Source organism: Halichoeres trimaculatus, unplaced genomic scaffold, assembly GCF_033239565.1.
Source record: "Halichoeres trimaculatus isolate MK-OKI-2021-1 unplaced genomic scaffold, fHalTri1.1 fHalTri1_scaffold_19, whole genome shotgun sequence".
Lineage (NCBI taxonomy): Eukaryota > Metazoa > Chordata > Actinopteri > Labriformes > Labridae > Halichoeres > Halichoeres trimaculatus.
In genome coordinates this window covers 20,683,640-20,706,212 of record NW_027437197.1, presented here as the reverse complement: position 1 = coordinate 20,706,212, position 22,573 = coordinate 20,683,640, and the positions used below count along the sequence as shown (strand labels likewise).

The window sequence follows — 22,573 nt, the reverse complement described above, 5'->3', positions numbered from 1 at the left end:
TTATTGGAATGATCACTTGACTTAAAGGAGGTTAAATGAACAATATGTTAATGCTTCTTAATTGCTTCTAATTTAATATGAAGACACAAAGCGTCATAAGGAAAAAGTTTTAAGTTGAAGGACTGAACATTTAAAACCAATACCATTTGGCTCTACGTTGAATGTCACCGGGCCATCACCTCAAACACTCACCAACCCCTCTTATGAAAAGCAAATCCCACTTTTCAAATCTTGTAGGCAGCTCTTTTCTTTGCAGAAAAATGCTCTTCACCTCTGAAAAATGTACGTCTTGATGGTGTCGTATTAGTCAGCACCCATGAGGTTGTGTTCTGTTTATCCGACACTTCGCTGTCGCTGTTTTGCATGTGCTACACTCAGCAGAGATAGTGAGGATGTGAGATGTCTCACTCCTCAGCATTTTAACTCTAGAGTGATCTTATCTCCATCATCGATTCACCATCTTTATAAATCTGTCTGCAACTTTTTTTCTTACTGACGGAAACTGAGAGCTGAAAGAAGAGCTGATATCCAATTGAGATGTTATGATTTTGAAAATGTGTCAAAATTTAGTGTAGACCAAATGAAATTAATGAAAAAAATAAATAGTATGAGTTAACTGGGATTGTTGACTGGAAGCTTTGATGCATTTCATCAGAAGATTCACCAACTAAGGGGGTGGGACCCATAGGAGGGCCTAGAGGCCTAATTAAAACAAAGCACACCGTTCTGCACGGCTAGCACAGCAGGGCTAATTTAGTAAACAAACTGCTGAATGATGAATTTAAGACTGACAATGAATCTGCACCAAATGTCACAGCGGCTCAAACGAAGACTAGAAACTGCAGTGAGTCATAACTTTCTCTCACTTTCACCTCCATGAAGTGTGAGCTGCCCACACGTTCGAAAACTTGGGAGCTGAATGCTGCAGTGTTAATTTTAATTGCTTCCTTTGTAAATGTGATGTGTTGGTTTTGGAGGAAAAATGGGAATGCATGGAGTCATTCTTTTCTGTTCCTCTTTACTCGCCTCCCTCAAAGTTCAGTTGTTTGCCTTGTTTACTGATTATTTCACACCCTTACATCCTTACACTGTGGGAGAGAGATCACATCACTTTTACAGGTGCCGTAGTGTTGTTTGAAATAAAAATGATACATTATATGACTACAAAATCACTCAGAGAGTGCAGACCTCCACCAAGCATATCAAGATTGTCACCAACACTTTAGTCCTACTTTAATGTTATACTACCTTTCAGCAGACTGTCTGCTACAGTTTGGTGTTAGTTGCAGGTTTGTAAGATAATTTATATATCATATATAAATTTCATATTCCAGATTTTAGTATCCAGAATATTTCCAGGATCTGGATCATACTTTTACATCTGTCAGGAATTGTGGTGACCTTGTCTTGTATTGTTTTGCAAAGCAATCTGACGATTTATGGTGGAGTTATACACACATATGGTGAAAACAGCCCTATCTTACAATTATAAAGAATCCTTTAAAAAATCCTGGATCCAGACAGTGATCCGGATCACCTCCAAAATGTAATCACTTCTTCCTTATCCCATTTTGAACATTTCCTGAAAATTTCATTTCTTTTTCATTACTTTCGTTACTTTTTGAGTTATGTTCACTCTTCCAAAAACATAACCTCCTTGGCGGAGGTAGTGATATGATGGTGTTACGAACGTTTATATAAATTAATGTTACATTGTGATCTAGCATGATACAATAGTATGATTTACAACAAAACATTGCTGTGTCAATATTTTGTGCTGCCCCATATAATGATAACTATTTTTTCAGTTAAAACTTCTTAACTTTCTAATGACAGCCCGATGTGAAGATATTTTACATCACTTTGAGTTTCACATGTTTCGTTGGACAGTTTGTCAGAAAAGGACATTTGAAGATTCTTCCTTTCACTCCAAGGATTTCTGAGGGCTATTTTCTGCTTCCGTCTGACAGACTGCTCATTCTTTTACTCATCTCCACGCAGAATCTTACCTTTCCTCCTTTGTGTCTCTCAGGACAGCAGTGGTGTGCCCTATCATCGATGTCATCAGCGATGAGACGTTTGAATACATGGCAGGCTCAGATATGACCTATGGAGGATTCAACTGGAAGCTGAACTTCCGCTGGTACCCGGTTCCCCAGCGGGAGATGGATCGTCGCAAGGGAGACAGAACACTTCCTGTCAGGTACAAAAGATAATGTTTTTCTTCCTCCTCAGAAACTAAATGTGGATCCGCTTCCAGACTTTCCACTTGCATGGCATCATTTTCTCTTTTTTATATAATTAACATTATGGAGGTCAAATCACTAAAAAGTGACAGGACATTCAGGTCAGTTGTTAGTTCATTGTTTCTTGTTTGAGCTGGGAATGTTTTCTGTGAAGGCAGACATGAATAGTTAAAGTTCTTCCCTAGAACTCTTATTATGAAAGAGTGCCATTTTTATCTGCAGATGAAAATAGCCCCATTTCCTCTGTGTATCCCACTGAAGCAGGCAGCGTCCTAAATAGCACATGGCTGTGATGGTGCTCTTTAAAAATCTAAGTATAGGTCATCTCATTAAATTTATTAATAGAAAATCTTTTTTTTTGCTGCATAAAACAAGGCACTATTTGTCATCTGTATGCAAATCACTCCCAGCAGCAACTTCCTCAATTAAGGGCCTGACTGTAACACAGAAAAGATTAAAACATAAGTGATTACACCTCTAACGCTTTGTTTACAATGTCAAACAAACTGATATCTTATTTGATTTTACTGAAACCAAAACACAGCATTAAGAGACGAACCATTGGTGAGGCCTCATCTGTGTTTCTTGCAGGACTCCAACCATGGCAGGAGGATTGTTCTCTATAGACAAATCCTATTTTGAAGAAATAGGAAGCTACGATCCAGGGATGGACATCTGGGGCGGGGAGAACCTGGAGATGTCTTTCAGAGTAAGAGATAATGACATCACCAAACTTGTCAGTAAACACATGCCAGCTCTCTTTGTTTTGTTTGTTTCCCTTGCTAACATCTCTTCTTTGGATCACAGAAACTTCCATCTGAGAGATTAAAGGAAAAGATGCAAAGGCAGCAAAATGTTTAATGTAGAGATGTTTGTAAAATGAGATGTTGTTATGACGGCTGCTCTGATAGAGGGGAACAGCTGGATCAGTAAACTTCAAAAAATATTCATACATTAAATATGATGAAACAAGTTAAATGATGATGGTTTTAAGCTCTATTCTTGCTCAACAAAGGTTAAAAAGCTGTAGCAAACAGCCTGAGCGTCTGCTGTATGTCTCCTCTTCCTTTGCTCTCCAAACTAGCCGTGTGTTCTTTTGTCTACAGATTTGGCAGTGCGGCGGCTCTTTGGAAATCGTTACATGTTCACATGTGGGCCACGTTTTCCGGAAGGCCACCCCGTACAGCTTCCCTGGAGGAACGGGACAAGTCATCAACAAGAACAACAGGCGGCTGGCAGAAGTGTGGATGGATGATTTTAAAGAGTTTTTCTACATCATATCACCAGGTACCTGCGTCTGACTGACTGTAGAGTTCTGTTGATGAATCGTAGTAGTCAGGACTAGTAGTCAGTAGTCCTGCTGTTTTAACTTCATAGTTCAGAAAAAGGGATAACTCACTCTGCACTAAAGCAGACATGAAAAATCTGCTGCTCTCCGGCTGTCTGTTGTTATATTTGAGCTAATTACTGCTCTTTGTCGGTCTTTCATGCTACTTTATCTGGCTCATTAAAGAATTTATGTTTCTCCTTCTTCTCTGTCTTACACTGAAACTTAATTCTGCTTTTGTCGTCCTCAAACTGAGATTCATTATTTCCCACTTTTTGACACATTTTTAGCTCTTTTGAAGTTGAGTTCAGACATTTTGTAAAGATAGTCTCTTCCCAGACACTGTTCAAGCACACTAAGACCAAAAAATAAAAAAGAACAACAGGGCTGTGCTGATTGAGAGATGAGTACCCCTCCATCTGTCAGTTTAGTAATGTGATTACCCTTTAGCAGACAGCAGCATCCCAGAAATCTCTGGTTAAGTGTTTTAGATGCCAGCCAACCTATAAGGGATCATCCATAATCTGCCCATCTCCCTGCACAAATTGTGACCTTCTCCTGCGCTCAGACGGAGCAGGATTCTCCACGGGGCAGGTGTACAGACAGAGCCGGTGTAGTGATGGATGAAGCTCCCTGCGTATTGTGGCTCCACAATGACTGTCTGTTCCTCCAGGACATTAGGGAGAATGATCTGGGCCACGCTGCTGCCAGACCTCACTTATTGGCACACGGGAGCGCAGTGTGCTGCTCAGCCGGATTTTGGGAGGGGCTTCTGGTGATCCTGTGTAAAAGTGCTTTTCCCTCCTCTTCACTGGTGGTTTCAAGATCAAAGAGGTGATTCATCACCTTCAGCATGTGATACCTGGACCCTACAGAGAGAGAAGGAGGAACACGAGAGCCATGGGAGAAGGAGCAGGCTTCCCCTGATAGCTTTTATCTGCCAACTTGAAATTTCTATTTCAAAGACGCCAAAACGCCCCAAAGAATTAGTGGTGTGAGACAAGCTGCTCCTTGCATTGTCTCCTCCTTCTCTAATAAGAGACGATGCTGTAGGTTAAATACGTCTGCTGGTGTTTTGGAAGTTGCATTCTATTTCCCTCATTGCAGTCACGCTCTTTCATAATAAATTACCCCCTGAATCTTTCTACACGCAAGCTCTGAGTCTGTGAGAGGCTCTCTGGGGAGAAACCATCTGCGTAATGTGTTTGTATGCGTCTGTGCCCAGTTAGCGTCCAATCCTCCCTTTAGTCTTCAGTTGCATTGAGGCTGATACATCACATGCTTCCAGTTTGGCAAAAATAACACAAACCATGGCACAAAATGTTACATAATTATCACATTTTGGCTTCTCTGATGGTGATGACCTTTTTCTGCAGAGATCAACACATTTAAAACAGGATTTGGCGTAGTTTACCTCACATGTCCTCATTACAGAAATAATAAGGTCGTTACTGCTTTGCTAAACAGAAATTATGCAATGATCACCCACATCTTTTCTAGCAGGGTTGTAATGGGTTGTTTTTGTAAAGGGTCCCTCTGGTGTTGAGCCATGGTGGTGCAGAAATACATGATATGCTCATTAACATAAACATGTTGTAATACTTTGTTAAATACCATTTACTGTATGTAACAACAGGCACAATGGCTCCAACTCCTCCCACTGTGCAAAAGTGATGCCAAAATGCTCCCTTCTGCTTTTCATATCATATATCTTCTTTATGCTGTTTGTTCTGACTGAAGTAAATTGTGTTGAATGGCTGAATCCTTTCATTCATTTCTCGTCTCCAGGTGTGATGCGTGTGGACTACGGAGATGTTTCCTCCCGCAGAGCTCTCAGAGAGGCCTTACACTGCAAACCCTTTTCCTGGTATTTAGAGAACGTCTACCCGGACTCCCAGATCCCAAGAAGATACTACTCACTTGGTGAAGTATGAGCTCTCTTGTACTCTAATCTCCCAGATACGAAGCCTCGCTTTGCATGCAGGCAGAGATGTCCTTGTAGCCTCTGGGTTCTGCTTTCAGGAACACAATATCACTGGGAGACAAATCACAGGATCTGAGGATCTAGCAAAGGGCTGAACAACACCAGATAAAAACACACAGCCTGAGCTGTTGGTTTTAAATGTGCATGGTAAACAAACACGGGAATGTTCATGCAGCCGGTATTGATCCCAGACACTTGTTTACACAGTTTGCTGTAAATACCAGGTAGCTGAGATAAGCTCATGTATTCTTCACAGTCTTGGCAAAAATCATTTTCAAACACAGAAAAATACAAATATCAGACAGAACTTCTGCCAGGCAGGGTTACCTGCAAGTGCTTTCTTTTCAATCTGCTTTTCGAGCGTTTTATTGACTGATAACTCCAACAGCCAGAGGTGGAACACACAGTGTGTTCCTGCAGAAATCATACAGGGACTGTGAGAACTGTGTGATAATTCACCAGTAAGGCTTGAGACTTAATGTTTAATTAGTTCCCAGATAATAAGACTTCCTTGTATCAGTTCATTCCCGGGCACACAGAAAGATTCATGGTTGAAGTGACCTGACTTTGCCTCTTGGTTCCCATGCCTGTGTGTGGACAGCAGCACTGGGCTCAGTCAGCGCTGACATGCACTCTGCTGTCTGCAGGATAGACGGAGGGGCATTTAAAAGTAATGTCAGTTTAAGAACTCGTGCTGAAATGAGCTTGTAATCCTCCAACAGTCATCCAGCTGAGGATGACAGGATTTCTTTGCTCTGCTGTACTGCAGTACATGCTCTCCCTCTACCTTCCTCTGAAGCAGACTTCTCCCCCGACTGACTCTCATCCTCCATAACACACAGTCAGCCTTTCTTTAACAGCTGGAGCCATTAGGTTTTATATCACTTAATTATGAACGCTGTTCTGCTCCTGCATGATAGGCATTTGAAGTTGCTATGGCAACATTTAAAGCCAGCTCAGCTTTCGCTGTGTGGATGTGAGTTCATTAGAAAGCTGAGTTGACTGTAAAGTCGGGGGGAGCTGTAAAAGCAGAGGGTGCACTGGCTGTGATGCCTGATCCTTTATCCATTTCAGCTTAAGAAGGAAGATAATTGGGGGAATTTGGATTTATGCAAGTTGATGATCCAAACTTTCTGTGACTTTTAGACAGTTACTTTATCAATCTATTTTGTAAATGTCCAAATCTAAAGAAAACTACTGGCTTGTTTTAGGGTTAATATATTTCTAATGAAATAAATTAGGGATGCACCATCTGATCCTGGTATTGGGTATTGGCGCTGGTCCAGCGCTTTATAGCTGGATAGGGTATCGGTGGGAAAGGATCGGTCCAAACTTGACACCAAGGCTAAACTATGATTTAGTCTACAAGGTATAAAATTTTACTATCAAGTAGTCATTTCTGTAAATTCTGAAGCATTTTTTCAACCAAACTGCTGTTCAACATCTAAAGACTTGAGCCCTGTTTCCACCAAGCAGACCAGTTCGATTCGTCTCGGTACGTCGCACATTTTGTGGCATTTCCACTGACTTATCCCGGGACAGATCCCCAAATAACCGAGACAAACCGTCCCACTATTTGGGGCCAGACTGAACCGATCCGATCTCGGAAGGTGGAGCTACAACACTGCAGACCATTGATTGGACAAAGAATCATCACTCACCATGTGTCAGCGTCTGTTTTTCTTTTGCGGCACACAGTCTTCTCTGAAATGAAGCTTTTTTGTATCAAAGAGCCACATGCCAATCACAATGAAGACAAAATGCTGTATGTCTTCTATCGTCACTCTTTATTTACTGTGACGTGTTTTAATTCTTCGTTGGATTTATTAGCATTGTCGTAGTAGCGGTGTCGCACTGCTATGGCGTCATACTGTTATTTGACAGATGCAGCTTTCAGCATCCGGCTTACAGGACGCCTACTACGAGAGGGCACAGTTTGCTGTGGAAACGCAAAAAGGGATCAGTCTTAACTGAATCAAACCGTGCCAAACCATTCTGAACCGAGCCGGACTGCTTGGTGGAAATGTGGCTTTATAGCTTAGATAAGTATTAACTTCAGTAATTCCATATGTACTCATTTTTGTCTTTTACTCAGAACATTACCAATCTTATCCCACAGTAGAGCATGCAGCAATTATTTAACACTGGTAACAGATCAGGATGTTCATACCCAAAGCACAGGTATCGGTACCAGTATCAGTATCAGGACCAAAAAAGTTGGATCGGTGCATCCCCAAATTAAACTATTGAGAATTAGGAGACCAGGATCCAATGACTTTTTATTAGCAGCTTCATTTGGCTCTGGTTATTGAAGCAGCCTGGGTAAACTTTCCTTGCCTTATTCATGTTTGAAATGTAATCACAGCCACCTCAGTCAAATAGATTGTCTCTTCAGCTGAGTAAAATAGTCTGAAGTGCCTCTGATGGCTCATGAGATCTCTCACCTGAATGAAGATGTGCTTGTTGTTTTTGTTCAAGAAAAGAAAACCTCGAGCCAGAGGATGTATTCATGAAAGTAATTCTACTAAATTTTCTTTTGATTCCATTATTGCATTATAGTAACATAAAACCTGACTGCAGAGAAACTCCAGGATACTCAAAGTGCCTCAGCAGCTATAAAAGGACAGAATTGATCATTAACTAAAAACAGGGTTGTAGAGAAGTTTAATAAGTCTTTGAAAAGAATTGATCTGGAGCTGACAGCACTTTGTTAGGCTTTCAAAATAAAAGTTTATAGTATAGTGAACGTTTTGATATAAAAGTGGAAACACAAGGATGTTTTAGGGTCAAGTAGATTATGTGTGCAAAAATTTGGCTGCTGTAAAAGTGTTGAGTTGAGAAAAAAGAGCTATTAAGTTTCTGACAGTTTCTTTTAAAAACAGAGTAAATGAGCCTCTAATTTTTCGATGTCTTGCAGATCAGAAATGTGGAGACCAACCAGTGTGTGGACAACATGGGGAGAAAAGAGAATGAAAAAGTTGGCTTCTTCAACTGCCATGGCATGGGTGGAAACCAGGTGACACTTTCATATCATTTAGACACTTTTTAATCTTCTAACTCATCTAAAAATACCCTCAGTAAGTGTGTTTTTAAAAGTATTTTTTATAAGTTTTGTCCACAGCAGGTACACCTAATCTGTTTTAAATTAACATTGACCCAGCCAAGCCTTTAATATGTCTTTATCTTGGATACATGCGCTCTGGGATTTGGACTTTGCTAGAAAGCTTGAGTTCAATCAAGTTGGACGTGAAGTGTGTGTACATTGTCTGGCCAATCCACAGATTTTCAATACAAGTCAAGTTGGGATTTTTGCCAGTTTTTTCCTCCCATCATCCCTCAGTCCATTGCTGATTTGGCTCCCTGCTGGGGTTCACCGATAAGTCTTTGGCTTTTTTAGATAGTTCGTGCCAAGAATTTGATTGAGTTTTGGTCCAATCATTGTCCCTTTTGTCCTTAGCTGCACCACATGGGACAGAGCGTAATCCTCCAGTGACAGGACGAAAAAGCAGGGAGTGAAAAAAATGGAGTGCTCAAAATATCTTTTATGTTATACGATACAAGCTATTCTCACTGCACTTCTAAAGCACGAAATCAAGAAAAAGAGATTTTCATTTTACATGTCTTGACTGTTTAACAATGAAAACTGTGGGTCTCTTTGATATTTTATGGCCTGTTTTTCATTCCAGGTGTTTTCGTACACAGCCGATAAAGAAATCAGGACAGATGACCTCTGCCTGGATGTCTCCCGTCTGAATGGACCTGTGGTCATGCTCAAGTGTCACCACATGAAGGGCAATCAGATGTTCGAGTACGATGCAGAGGTAAGATCTATGACCCACTGAGCAGCCGAGCTATCAGCACATCCAGGCTGATGTTACAGTCCCCCCTGCCTCCTGATGGCTCATGTTTTCAAAAGTGACTGTTGGGAGAAGAAGCAGATTGATTGTGTTTGTGTCATGAGGAGATTGCAGTGCAGTGGTGCACATTTAGGATATAACAGGTCGTACTTGTTTTTTGCCACCAGGTGGTGCTGTGTGTCAGTTTTTCAGTCATAGGAAGTTGTGTCCTTTTCTCCACCCAGCAGCTCTCTCTTCTTGTCTTTCTTTCTTTTCATGTAGTATGTGGGCAAGTGGGAATATGATTTTGAGGTAAGAATTTCAAAACATTGCTCCTAAATATCACTCGATAGTTTGATCCCTTTTAGAAATGTCCTGTAGCACTGTGTGGGCTGTGGTGTGTCAGCGGTTGTTAGAATAGACCATCTGAATCTTGTTTCATCTTGGAGACTCTTTTGTTTGCGTATTAACTCAAATCTTTTAAGATGTTATTCTTGCAAGGGATCCAAAGATATGTAATCTCAATTTAGTCATCACGCAGGACACCAAACACACTCAGCTACTGGTTCAATGCTTACTGTAATGAAACCTGAACCAGTTTTGTTGTAGCAGATGGAGAGAGGTTAGATCCTGTGTGATCATTTTGGAGGCGGTAGTTTGTGTTTTATAAAACTTTTGCTGTGTTTATCGAAGGTATAAGCCATTCAAATCCCAACTGTAGGTGGCCAAATCGTATGCACAAGGGACGGTACAAACATTCAGCTGCAGTCTATAAACCAAATGTCAGAGCTAAAAATAATGCAAACCTAATCTGTAATAAATCAAAACAACAAAACAAAGATTGATGAGATTGGAAGAGGAATAATCTTGGTGCATTCTCTTATTATGCCGCACATTACAGACCTCATAGCCTGTGAGTCGCACGCAGGCGAGACAATATTGGATTTACACAGCACACACGTTTGAGTGAGTCATTGCTCATTTATTTTAAGTGGCACCGAAATGAAGATGAGGACGAGGCAAATGATGAAGTCAGAAAAACTTTATATCAAGCAGCAGAGTTTAATCTGACTTCATTTTCCTTGTTAGGTGAGCTGGAATAATCTGACATTTACAACATTCAATCAAACACAGAAACATGTTGCAGGCTCTCAAACTGAAAGCAGGAACTGTTCCTCATTAAGCTGTGTTGTGTCAGAACTCAGAGTACATTATGCATCACACAGCTCAGGAAGCATCTTTAATATTAACGATTTATCCTTCCTTTCTTTTACACCACTGGGAGAGGCTAAGAAAAGACTCCTCTGAAGCTAGTGTTACCTGTCAGTGATTGAGATGTCCTATCGCTGTCACGGAAAGATGGCAAGGTGAGGAAGCCTGGAGGCTTTCCATCAAGCACTGAACAAACCCGAGGAGAAATCCTTTCATTACACGTTGTTCTCTGGGTGCATTCTTAATATGGAAAAAAGATTGAATAATTCATAAACGAAGAGGACCAGTCTCTGTTGTACACAGCGTTGGGGTTTCACTGCTGTCGGTGGCCGGGGGTATTTTTAGCAGACGTGTGACATACAGGGACCAAATCCCGGGCGACTACAGTACCATTAACATTTCATCTGGTCATCAGTTTCACTGTCACAGGAATACATGACTTTTTCATCCTTTAGCTGGATTCTGAATATTCTGTCAGCCGTGACGGACAGACTGTCACATATTAATGAAAAGTTTTTAATTGGTGTTTATGTAGAAAATATGTTAAATATTGTTATCCTGGAGCTCAGATGTTATCACTTACATAATCTGTTTGTATTCAGATATTACTGTTTACTCGTTGACCTTTATCAGGAATCAATTTGCAAATATAAAAAAAACAATATTGTAAATGCTGTTTTTTTTTCAGCATATCAGATGACTGATGAAGATTGGAAAGAGTTTCAAGCCAAAAACTTGTTAAGTTTACAGAATCCAGAGGGTTCAACTGGGTTCTTGGGTCCAAATACTGTGCATAGATGATTTAACACCATATAGTGATAAGCAACTTTATGAAGTGCCAGTAGTTTTGTGGTCTTTCTAGATGATCCCTCCTAGAGCTGGATATATTAGAGCTTAAAAACAAATGAGATACTCTGTAGTTGTTTGGACTACTTAGAGAACTGAAATCTGTAATTAAACTAATTTTGATATAAAAGTAATCCGTCAAAAAGGCTTGTCTGAAGCAACCAAAAAGAGAACAAAATGTCAATAAGCATTAGAGATGTCCTGATCAAGCAGCAACCTCCAGTCTAAGAATATGAGATAATGCTGAAGTGCTAATACCTGCAGTTTCTCGAGTGTCCCCTTGAGGCTGGATCCGTAAGTACCAGAAGGCACATACACACCAAGCCAAAAAAAGCCATTTTCAAAGCAGAAATTAACTTATTTACAGCCTGGTTCAAAAAACGTCTCCTGTCTGAGTCGCTTATTTTACTATCAGCACACTCTGTACGGGGGATGAAATTTTTTTCAGCCGTTTATAGGATGTTAAGATCACACGCTCCCCCAATCAGAGGCACAGCTGAGGGTCACGTGACCGACAGGCGCCCTATAGCTGTACGCAAAGCCCTTGCCACTTCCAATATGGCTGTGATAGCCAATATGCTTCATTTACCGTTTCAGAAACAGACGGGTGATGTCGGGGAAACTACGTCTATGTTTTGTACAGTCTATGATCCTGATCTGATACACTGATCGGTATCAGTGTATGATATGGCTATTTTTGTTAGGTATCGATTCAGTTTTCACATGTTTTCAGCACCATCACACTTTACGGCTGCTGTAAATCAAACCAAGTTGCAAATATATCCACTGTGTGGAACTACTTCTCTTTGGAAAGCAATGATAGTAAAAGTCTTGCAACATTTGTAAAGTGAGTGTTCCTCGAGGAGTTACCAGCAGGGCCCACTTTAATACTATGAATATGTTTCATCATTTAGGAGTACAGGATTAATCAGAGACAGGTATCTGTATTAATCGGTATTGGCAAAAAATATCATGAAAAAATCAGATCAGAAGTCAAAAAGTCTGTATCGGGACATCCCTAAGAAGCATGTTCCAAATCTGAAACCTCTGCTTTATAAATCCAGACACAGTTACAACATAAATAGCTCATTAAAACATGTTTTGAAACAGACCCAAATAAATCCCGATGCCTCTTAGTGAGTATAAAAGAACAAGATCAAGTCTTACAAGCTTATTTTTTATTTATTTAAGGTCATACATTTACAGGACCAGATCATCAAAAGTGCTTTTTCACCAAATTAATTTCTCTTCAAGAAAATCCTGTGGCCTACTGTTGTCTTCCTCCCCCTCGAGGCCTAAAGTCCTGTAAAGATTATGCAAATCAGACCAGTTATGTGTGAAGAAGCTCTAATATTGATTTCACTTCACAGCCAGTGACATCATACAAGGCAATAGCGTCGGGCAAAAGATGTTTTGTAGCAACAGAAAACGATTTGTCTAAATGATTATAACCTGTTTTGTCTCAGGTGAAACATGGCTCAGATGTTTCATTATTTTTTTCCCACTCCCTGATTGTTTGTTGTATTCTGTGGCTATAGTCTGAAAACAAAATCAAATTAACAGTTTGAAAATGTGCTGTCACAAACTGTTAATTTGATTTCTGATGCAGGTTTATGAGATCCAATTTTTTTCCCTGAGAAAACTGGAAAATTTCATCCCTTTTTCCGCATCCCTGCTCTTCATGAGTATGAGTCTGCTGAATTTCTGTGTATTTCAGACTCTCCATGACACAGCAGCATTATTAACTCTCATTTAAAGGTCAGCTGCTGGTGAGTTTAGATTAAAACAAACAAAAAGAGGCTGCTGCTCTTTTTAAAATGACCATCACTGAAAAATAACCATCCTCATTGAACTGTAACAGTTGACTGTAGAGATCAGAGAAAGTAATTTGACTGTGCCTGACGTCTGTCAGTCTACCCTCACCACCATGTGTCCCCTTCACTCCTGGTTGGCTTGCCGCAGAAGCACACTTTCCTCCACATCATCACCCAGTCGTGTCTGACCATCAGTCGCCTGTCGGACGGCTCCTACGGGCCCACAGTGGAGTACTGTGACAACAGCCCTTTGCAGAACTGGATCCTCCACAACTACACCCATCTGGAGGTGGCTCAACACCTCTACTACAGCCCCACTGATTATATTCTCTGAGCGCCTGATGCTCTCTGAGGCTGCTGGGCCTGAGGTGAGCGTGTTAGTGGAGATTAGATTAGCAGCTGGTGGTCTTTTTAGCTGTAGCAGAGCTAGCTTAGAAATATCTTAGTCATAACTTGGAGTAGACTAGTCATTCTAACTTTTTATGTGTCCTTGGAGGAAGTTGTGAAATTTTCATTTGTTTCCAGGTCAGGAACTGGAATATGTTTGTAATGATGTTGATCTTTCTAACAGTTTTCCAAATGTGCATGGAAATAGTTTGTGGAAGCATTAAGTAGCTCATCCTGTGACCTTTATAGGGGAGGAAATGTGCATGATGAGTGAGGCAGAGCCACATCCAGCACTGACTGCTGTCCCTTCAAGACGTTTCTCTGTACATGACGGTATCTGCAAGACCTTTAGCAGTCTTCACACTGAATTAGATCTCATTTGACATTTGTTTTCCAACATAAATATTTGATTTTGATGGGAAAATTCATCACACTGCCAGCATTTAGTGAGTGATGCCTGAGATGGAGATTGTGTTTTGTGTTTTTTTTGGCTGATTATCTCGGTGCAGGGCTGATTGAAATGAGCTGGCCATTGTGTTCCAGTTCTTTTGAAGTGATCCTTCATTGTGAACCTAGCTTTCATGGCGCTGGCCTCTCAGACCGCTCTCCTATTGGCCCGAAGCAGCTGTGTACACTCTGTGCCATGTACACATTGTAGACGCGGTGCATCCCAATTATCAGAGCTTTTCACCACTCAGCCTGCTTATTTACATACTTTTTGTAAGGAATGTTTTCTGGCTCGGAAATTCTGTCACTTTCAGGTTTGTTATTTCCCTCTCCTCTGTGTCTGTCTGTCACAATCTCTGCTGCCAACCCCATTCTGCTGAACTATACCAAGTTTGCACCTTCAACTCTCCCAGTGTTGCGTCTCTTGAGTAGCTAAAGAGAAATTTCACAGTTGCACACTTTACTTTTTGCAACCAAGCAAGGTAAATTGGGTAAGAAGCTCCAAGGCCTACTGGTGTGTGTCGGAGCAGTGACAGTGAGGTGACCTGCTGCTAGATGGCCTGATTTGTTGTTCCCTCTCAGAGGTCCTTGTGGCATAGCCAGCACCAGAGGGGAGCACGTACACAAGAATGAGGAGCCATTACAGCAAATGAGACCGCTACCTGACTCAGCCTTGAGACAAAAGAAATCCAATGTTTTTATGTTTCCTACAAAGACTTCCCAGCCCTCTAGATCTTCCTCCAGAGTCAGCATCAGATCACATCAAACAGGATCTCTTCTGCCTTTCAGGGAGTCCAGCGCGCTGCCTGGTGACAAAGAGGATAATGCTCCTCAGCCCGGCCTCGTGGTTAGAAACCGTCCACATTTAATTAGCTGGTCTCAGCTGTGCACATACTCAGCAACTCGCTCCAGAGACGGCGGTTGGTTTGCTGGGAGGCTGAGATAGGAGTTTTCTCTGCCCCAGAGGAGCCATGAAATAATTATGAGCAAAGGACAGGACCTCCACATTTCTAGTATTTTCATTAAATGTGGAGCGGCTTTTCTGTCCTCTGCTTTTATACTTTTCCTTCTGTCAACTCTGCCTCTACAGAAGGTTTGGATCTTTCAATGAACACACTTCTCATGCCTTCATGTACCAGGTTATTATGATTTATAAACTAGATCTACCTCCAGCTCCTGATGAAAGAAGCTTCATGCATGAATATGTATGTAAGAGAAGTAACGTTGTTCTGCTTGTTACTCACACTTTTAAAACTGAACAATTCTGATTATCTCTGCTTTAAAACTGAGCCAGAGAGCAGCTGTCTTTGTCTTGTTTCAGAATCACTTTTCCACCAAATGAAGAAAGGTAGAGATTCTCTGGCGTGGAGCTACTTTATTGCTCTTGGTTTTTTAGCAGGTGTGGAAGGTCGAGCGCCACCTGCTCTCTTTGTTCTTGTTCTGTTTGAACAAATGTGGCTGTAAGGCCGTCTGCGATGTGTACTTCAGAAAAGGTGTGTGTGTGTGTGTTTTTGCATGTGTGCACCTCTTTGTATCCAGGCAGGGGATGTCAGGCCCTTGTGTTTTATAGCTTAAGATCAAACATGGCCTGCGTGTCTGTGTGTGCTCATTAGTCTGAATATCCTCTGTCAACAGTCAAAGCACAGTCTTGTTGTAATGAAGAATTATGGCACAGCCTCAAGAGAAGTTATTGAAATATACATGTTACAGTGCCCTCTTTAAGACTCTTTGTTGGTAATTTTATGTTTTTTTGTATGTGTGCTGCTCTTTGGTTAGAATAACCCCCAAGATGTGAGCATCACGCTGCTAAAACTCAGATAATCTTTTATTATTGTATGTTTCCAGTCTTTAATTAACTGCCTCTTCAGGGATTAACTGTATAATTCTAACTGAAATAAAAACAGATATATAAAAGATAAATAGAACAGATTTTTATTTTAAATAAAAAAGAAAAACAAGGTTCCTTCCTGACATTGTTTTCCCAGCAGTCTCTTCATTTTTTTATGCACTGACTTCAGCCCCTTCCGCTCCCTGCGTGTGATCATTAAGACCAGAAATGCAACTCAAGTGAGGGACCAAATTGCGGAAGCGTGTTTCTTCTGAGGGTGTGAGCATAAATGGTTAATCAAGGCCATTGAGAGCTCTTTTCCAGCTCTAAGGTTGTGTGTGTGCGTGTGTGCGTGTGTGTGTGTGTGTGTGAGTGTGTTGGGGTGATGTTATCTCAGCATCCTGTGAGGCAGATAGCCACAGACTTGTATGGTACATGCTCATGTGGTGTTTAAGCCCACCTAGACTCTGGATGTGTTAAAGCCAAAGTTCTGTTTTATATTTTTTTATAGTTTTATTTTGTACGAAACTGAATGGACAGTTTACATAATGATGGGGAAATGGAGACTGAATGTGACATGGGTAGATTTTATACATAAAAAAGGCTGTGATTTCCACACACATCAAAGAAAACATCCTCTCATGGTCTGCTTTAAGATGTTTTCAGAAAACGTCATAGGAAGAAGTGATGATGTGGTAAATGTGGTACTACAAACTCTACTCAATGCCATTACATGATATGCACATATGCTTTCCCATTATTTGCAGACACTTCACATATCAGCTCTTCCATCCATCAGCTTATCATTCTATGATGTACATGAGAGATGACGTATTTTGATTCTTTTTTTCATAGATGCTGTCCATTAAGTCTCTTTACAATTTAAAAAATATTTTCCAAAGGCAACTGATGAGACTGTCATTGGGCCAGAGGCAGGGTTCAACCTGGACTGGTCTCCAGTCAATCACAGGGCTGACAGAGACAGGCAACCATTCACGCACACACTCACACCTACAGACAATTTAGATTAATTAACCTGATGAGCATGTTTTTGGACTGTTGGAGGAAGCCGGAGGACCCGGAGAGAACCCATGGGGGTCAACATGCAAACTCCACACAGAAAGGCCTACCAGCCAAGCTGGGAATTGAATCAGTGACCTTCTTGCTGTGAGGCTGCAGTGTTAACCATTGCGCCACCGTGCAGCCCCTGATGAGACATCTTAATCAGAATTTTTTCTGTAACTGGTAGCTATCCAACTTTTTTAATTACATTGCATTTTTGTATTTTAGGCATCCTGTTGATTAAATAGGAATTGTACCCTAAGAAAGGGCTTCTCTTCAGAAAAGACGAGATGTGTCATAGTTTATTGAAACAAAAACAGACTCAACGAAACTACAGGGTTATGTTAAAGAAGTTGTGCATCGAACAAAGATATAGGGCGTCACTGATCTATAGAAAAAGAAGAAGATCACTGACACCATTGCCAAAGCAAACATGACAGGAAATAGAGGTGCTTTGTGCAACTGTGGTGCTCATACAGATAAAAGATAAAAAAAAAAATTAAAAAAAAAACGTCTTCTCCTCAAGTTGAGCAGGGCTGCACGGTGGTACAACAGTTAGTAGGGCTGGGTATCGCTAAGGACCCCATGATTCAATTTGATTTTGATTCTTTGGGTTGCGATTTAATTAGATATTGATTTAAATGCTTTGATTCTCAATTTTCATGCCCATGTGAACATATGTGCTATGTCACCTCATGTTTTGGAGCAATGAAACAACCCAAGAGTCCGACTTTAAAGCTGAAGGAGCTGGCTTTACGCTGCTGCTGCTGCCTTGGCTGCCATTTTGGTGTTGTTTGGTCTCGTGTGGCCCTCGCCCATACAACACACACACAGATGAATTGATTCAGAGGATTTACTGAATCGATATTGAATTGGGCGAGGAAATATTGCGATGCATCGATTCATAAATACTTTTCTCCTACTCCTAACCGTTAGCACTGTAGCCTCACAAGAAGGCCACCATTTGGATTCCCAGTTTGCCTTTGGGCCTTTCGTGAACTCTAAAGCTTATTAATATAACCCACCTTATTGTGTCTCAGGAAGATATTATTTATCAGTCAGTTTTCAGTATTAATCCCCTGTTACATTGATTTGATGATGGTTGTGTTCAGTATTTTGTGCTTTAAACTCACAGCAAACACTTAATTACCAGATTTATGATCAGTTTCTGAACAATCCTCTGTGCCTGTTTTCAGGTCGTCTTTTCTTTCATTAAACTCTGTTGTGTTTGTGAAGTTTCATGTAAAGTCTGAGCCGCTGCAGCGTCCAATCAGAGAGTGATATTCCATATGGGGGCGTGTCGTTCAGTGAAAAGACTTCCGCAAAGCCGGCTCTCGTGTCTCCTCGATCATAGCTCCTCCGATCAGTCTCCTCCATCCTCTCTCCTCTCTCCTCTGAGCACAATTATCGCTTTGGGACAGTCTTCAAAATGGCGGCTGGGAAAGTACTTCAGATGTCGTGGAGGAGATAGGACGGAGGAAGCACGACGTTAACGCATTGAGATGCACCCTATGTGCGCCAACACTGTGATTGACTGGGCGACCAGTCCAGGGTGTACCCCGCCTCTCGTCTTAAGACAGCTGGGATAGGCTCCAGACACTAAGGCCCTGAACAGGATTAGATAAGATAATGTAAGATAAGACAAGATTAGATGAATGTATTGATTTTGCTGCGATGTGATTGGCTAAATAGATATTTGTCTTATTGAGAAGCTGAAAAAGGGCTGATGAGTGTATCTCTGAGCAACCCCCTCAGGATCCAGAGGTTTGTGTGGTTAAAAGATGAAACTCAAACATTTGACAGCACCAAAGAGCTTCTTCTCTGTCCCACCCACTGACTGAACCATTATTTTAACCATGTGTACACATTTTTTAAACCCTGCATCTTTTTTATTATCCTATGCTTTTTATTCTACGTCAACCATTTTTGTCTCCGGACCTTTTAGGAAAAGCAGCAAGCATAAAATTGGCTTGCAAAGTTAAACTGCTCTGAGCTACAGACTAACGTGGTGACATTTGAGCAAATAAGCCCTTTCGTATTGCTACACTCCATTTTATTGCTCTGAAGTATTACTTTAAAAAGCTGTAATCAAAAAACATTTGGTGCTGTTTTTAGTCTGTTCTGGAGTAGAGAAATGGATTCCACACTTTTTCTTCTCTGAGAAATCTCTTGCATAAAGTGCCGATGACAACAGTCTCCACACAAACAAAAAAAGGGCTTCGATTCTGCCAGCAGCCTCAGAGCGTGTTGAGGGGCACGACTCTCACTCTTTCTCGACAAGAAAATCCTGCTCTCTTGATGTTGCTATTGTTTTTTTTTTTCTTTGCTCCAGCTACAGTTACCGAGTGCAACAAGCTCGGGCCATTTACCGGGTTGAGAGGTATTTTTGTGAAATGTGGGAAATCGATAGTTGAAGTGTGTCTGTGAAGGTTGGTCTTAGTCATCCAGGTGGAGAAGAGGAGCTGAAGCACAGGCTTTGAGGCAGGTTGATGGAAAGTTTAACTTTAAAACTCTGACACTGCATAACTCTCCAACTGAAACAATATCAACTTCAGATTAACTGCAAAGATACTAAATCCCCTGCTTTTATAATTGAGTGATTTAAATTCTTCTTCCTCTGTCTCTGCAGCGACTCACCCTGCTGCACGTGAACAGCAACCAGTGTTTGGACATGCCGTCTGAGGAGGACAAAATGGTCCCAACCCTGAGAGACTGCAACAACAGCCGCTCTCAGCAGTGGCTGCTCCGTAACATGACCCTGAGCGTCTGATCTCTCACCTCTCTGCTCCCCCCTCCCACCTCTACCTCTCTGTCCTCACCCTAACCAGTCCTGGCTCTTTAAACCTGGCACACGTGGCTCTCAACCACGCACATCATCTGCCTCTTCCTGCAACAGCCAAACAAAGACCCAGGCAGCAGAGGCTCAACTTTCACGACGGAGGCGTTCCTTTTTACAGGTTTGCCAGGAGCTGCACCTGCCTGCAAAGAGACGTGACGAGCGGCGGCTCTTGGGACCTCGCCGTGTCATAGCAGGGACCTCAGTGTGCGAGGTGTGTGCATGGAGAACGAAGAAATCAAAGCGCCGCGCTGAAGTCATCAGCTGCTAGCTGTGTATCCACCACACTGCTCAGACTGCTGCTTAACTGCTGGACGATTTAATGAAGGAGCATCTCTAAAAAGGCCATTTTCTAAATCGGTCTGTACTGTCAGTGACCTCCTTGTGCTGAGGACATGCAGTGCTGTAGGTACAATCCTAAAGTGGGAGTGTTGTTGTCATAACTGCTGCTCATCCTCCATCCATATCAGTGTTTGAGTTACAAACGCATCAAGTGACTTTAGAGCCCAACCAGCACTGAGTTAGAAGCAGGTCCCACTTTTCAAATGTGAGGTTTAAAGTATCTGATGACCAAACTGTAAGGATGAAGTTTTAACTTTCACAGTTTTTTTCTAGTGGTGGGAAAATACCAAACTATATCTTAGAGCAGTAAGCAGTCTAAAACACTCTTTCTTCCCTATGACTGGACATTCATTTACACAGGAAGTAGACGTGACAGGAGTAGATTTGTGTTTTCAGCTGTGAATCAAGTGAAGAAGTGCCTTAAACCTTCATTCTCTGTCATGGACAGCAGGGTGCAATCAAATTGTAGATTAAGGTCCCATTAAAAGTTAAATCAACAGCAAAGTGAGGTACACTCATGGGCCGTGTTGTGATGCGGTGCATGCGGCTGAGTTTGTTGCTGCTGTGTCTGCGTCTTTGTGAGGCAAAGAACAGTGAAAACAGCCATGAATTTTTATGTGTTTGGAACACAGAATAAAGTGTGAGCAAACTTGTGCTGCATCCCAAAGCTGCTAAATTATATATCCTTTATCCCATAAAGCAGCTTTGGGATTGTTGCATCACGGGGTGTTCAGAAGTTTTTTATTTGGCTCTGAGAAAAGGGTCGGGATGAGAGGAGGATAATCAGAGGAGAAACATGTAAGGATACTTAATCGCAGCGTGCAAAGAAGTCTTACATGACCTACAAGGCTCCATATTGATCAAAAGTCACTGATGGATTCTGCAGTGAGCCTGGCTAACTCTGAAAACTTAACATTGAAAGATTTCAATAACAGGAAAAAGAAATATGATATTCTAGTCATTTGTTCTTATTGCTCTGCTCAGGTCCTGTGTTGGTGTGTTTGGACTCTACAAGTAAAATAAGCCCTTTAAAAAACAACTTCCTGTTTAATGGCAAACAGAACACGATTTGAGAGCACAGGCTGTATAATTAATGAGTGTAGTCTCCATGACATCACTTGTCTGTTTTGAAAATAAGGTTTTGAAGCAGATTGTCTGCAGCAGCCATATTGGAATGGGGCGGGCTTCCTCACTAACATCATCTGTGCCTCTGATTGGACAAACTCTCGTTCTTAATAACTTCTAAACTATCAAATTAAAAAAACATATCACTCCCATACAGAGTGTGTTGATAGAGAAAATGTCTCAGACTGGAGACATTTTTGTACCAGGCTGTAAACATGTTAATCTCTGCTGTGAAGATGCCTTTTTTTGGCTTGGTGTGTACCCGGTTTCCATTGACTTCCAGAGCCAGCCTCAAGCTCGACAAACAGCAGATTTTTCCACATTGCTTCATATTTTTAGACCGGAGGTTCTTGCTTGGTTTGATGGTGTTATTTTGGAAGCAGTAACTTTCTGTCCTCAGTAGGTGGTACCATGGATTTAGAATTTTTTTTTTTTTAAATGGATGTGCTCAGACTAGATCAGTCAGTCCCCATTCAGAGGGGGAACTTTTTAATGGTTCCCTTGAAATGCTTTCAAAAGGGGTGATTTTTGAAACATCTCACTTTTTGTTGACCTGTCACCACAGTATTAAAATCACATTTTCATGTCCTGGAATGTGAAACATGTGTACTAAAGATAATCTTTAAAGGTGAAACTGCCCTAAAGGGCTTGATTGCATATGTGCCAATTAACTCCACCTATAGCCTATTGGACACACAAAATCACCAGACCTGATGCACATGACATTTTCATGACTTTTGTGCATGATTAGGTCTTAAAACTGAGATGAAAGACACTGAATTATAAAATTAATCTTTGGATCCCAATTGGAGCCCCGGCTTCCTCATTGCACACCCCTGGACTCGACACATGCCCCTTAAGTGCACTGTTTAGAGGTTGATGGCAAAAGTACCATGAAACGTAGGAAAGAGCAAACGAAAACCAAAATTTTTATCTTGGTTTGTAGATTATTTTGTTCTTAGATCAAAAATTTTGTAAAAAGCTTTTAAACAACATTATAAGTATTGTTTACATTTATTATAATTACAACATGGTCAACCAAATGATTACAAAACATTTTTTTTTTATCAGTACTTACTAACATTTCTTCAGAGACTTTCAAAATTAAATCAAACATAACTGGGATTAACAAATGCTGTACTATTTCCTGAAAAAGAGACAGATAAGTTATTTGTGATGAGGGAATATCAGTGATTACTGGTTGGGCTCTAGCTATCAGGGTGTTTCTGTTGATGCTTGGGTGAAGATGTGCTGAAAATCATAAAAACATCTATAAATGAA

General features: G+C 41.1%; 1 protein-coding gene across 3 annotated transcripts in view; it reads left to right on the top strand.

Moving 5' to 3' along the window:
- Positions 1-22,113, top strand: part of galnt13 (polypeptide N-acetylgalactosaminyltransferase 13) — a 41,901-nt gene extending 19,788 nt beyond the window's left edge. For 2 of the 3 annotated variants that reach the window (XM_074694882.1, XM_074694881.1), the window contains exons 6-12: positions 2,033-2,203; positions 2,838-2,955; positions 3,353-3,533; positions 5,362-5,501; positions 8,475-8,573; positions 9,244-9,378; positions 19,619-22,113. In XM_074694882.1, coding sequence (XP_074550983.1) covers positions 2,033-2,203; positions 2,838-2,955; positions 3,353-3,533; positions 5,362-5,501; positions 8,475-8,573; positions 9,244-9,378; positions 19,619-19,759 — 985 coding nt within the window. In that variant the 3' untranslated portion in view covers positions 19,760-22,113. Of the gene's footprint in view, positions 1-2,032; positions 2,204-2,837; positions 2,956-3,352; positions 3,534-5,361; positions 5,502-8,474; positions 8,574-9,243; positions 9,379-19,618 lie in introns of those variants that run through there. The other variant, XM_074694883.1, reaches the window with a different exon arrangement.
- Positions 22,114-22,573: the final 460 nt, after the last annotated feature.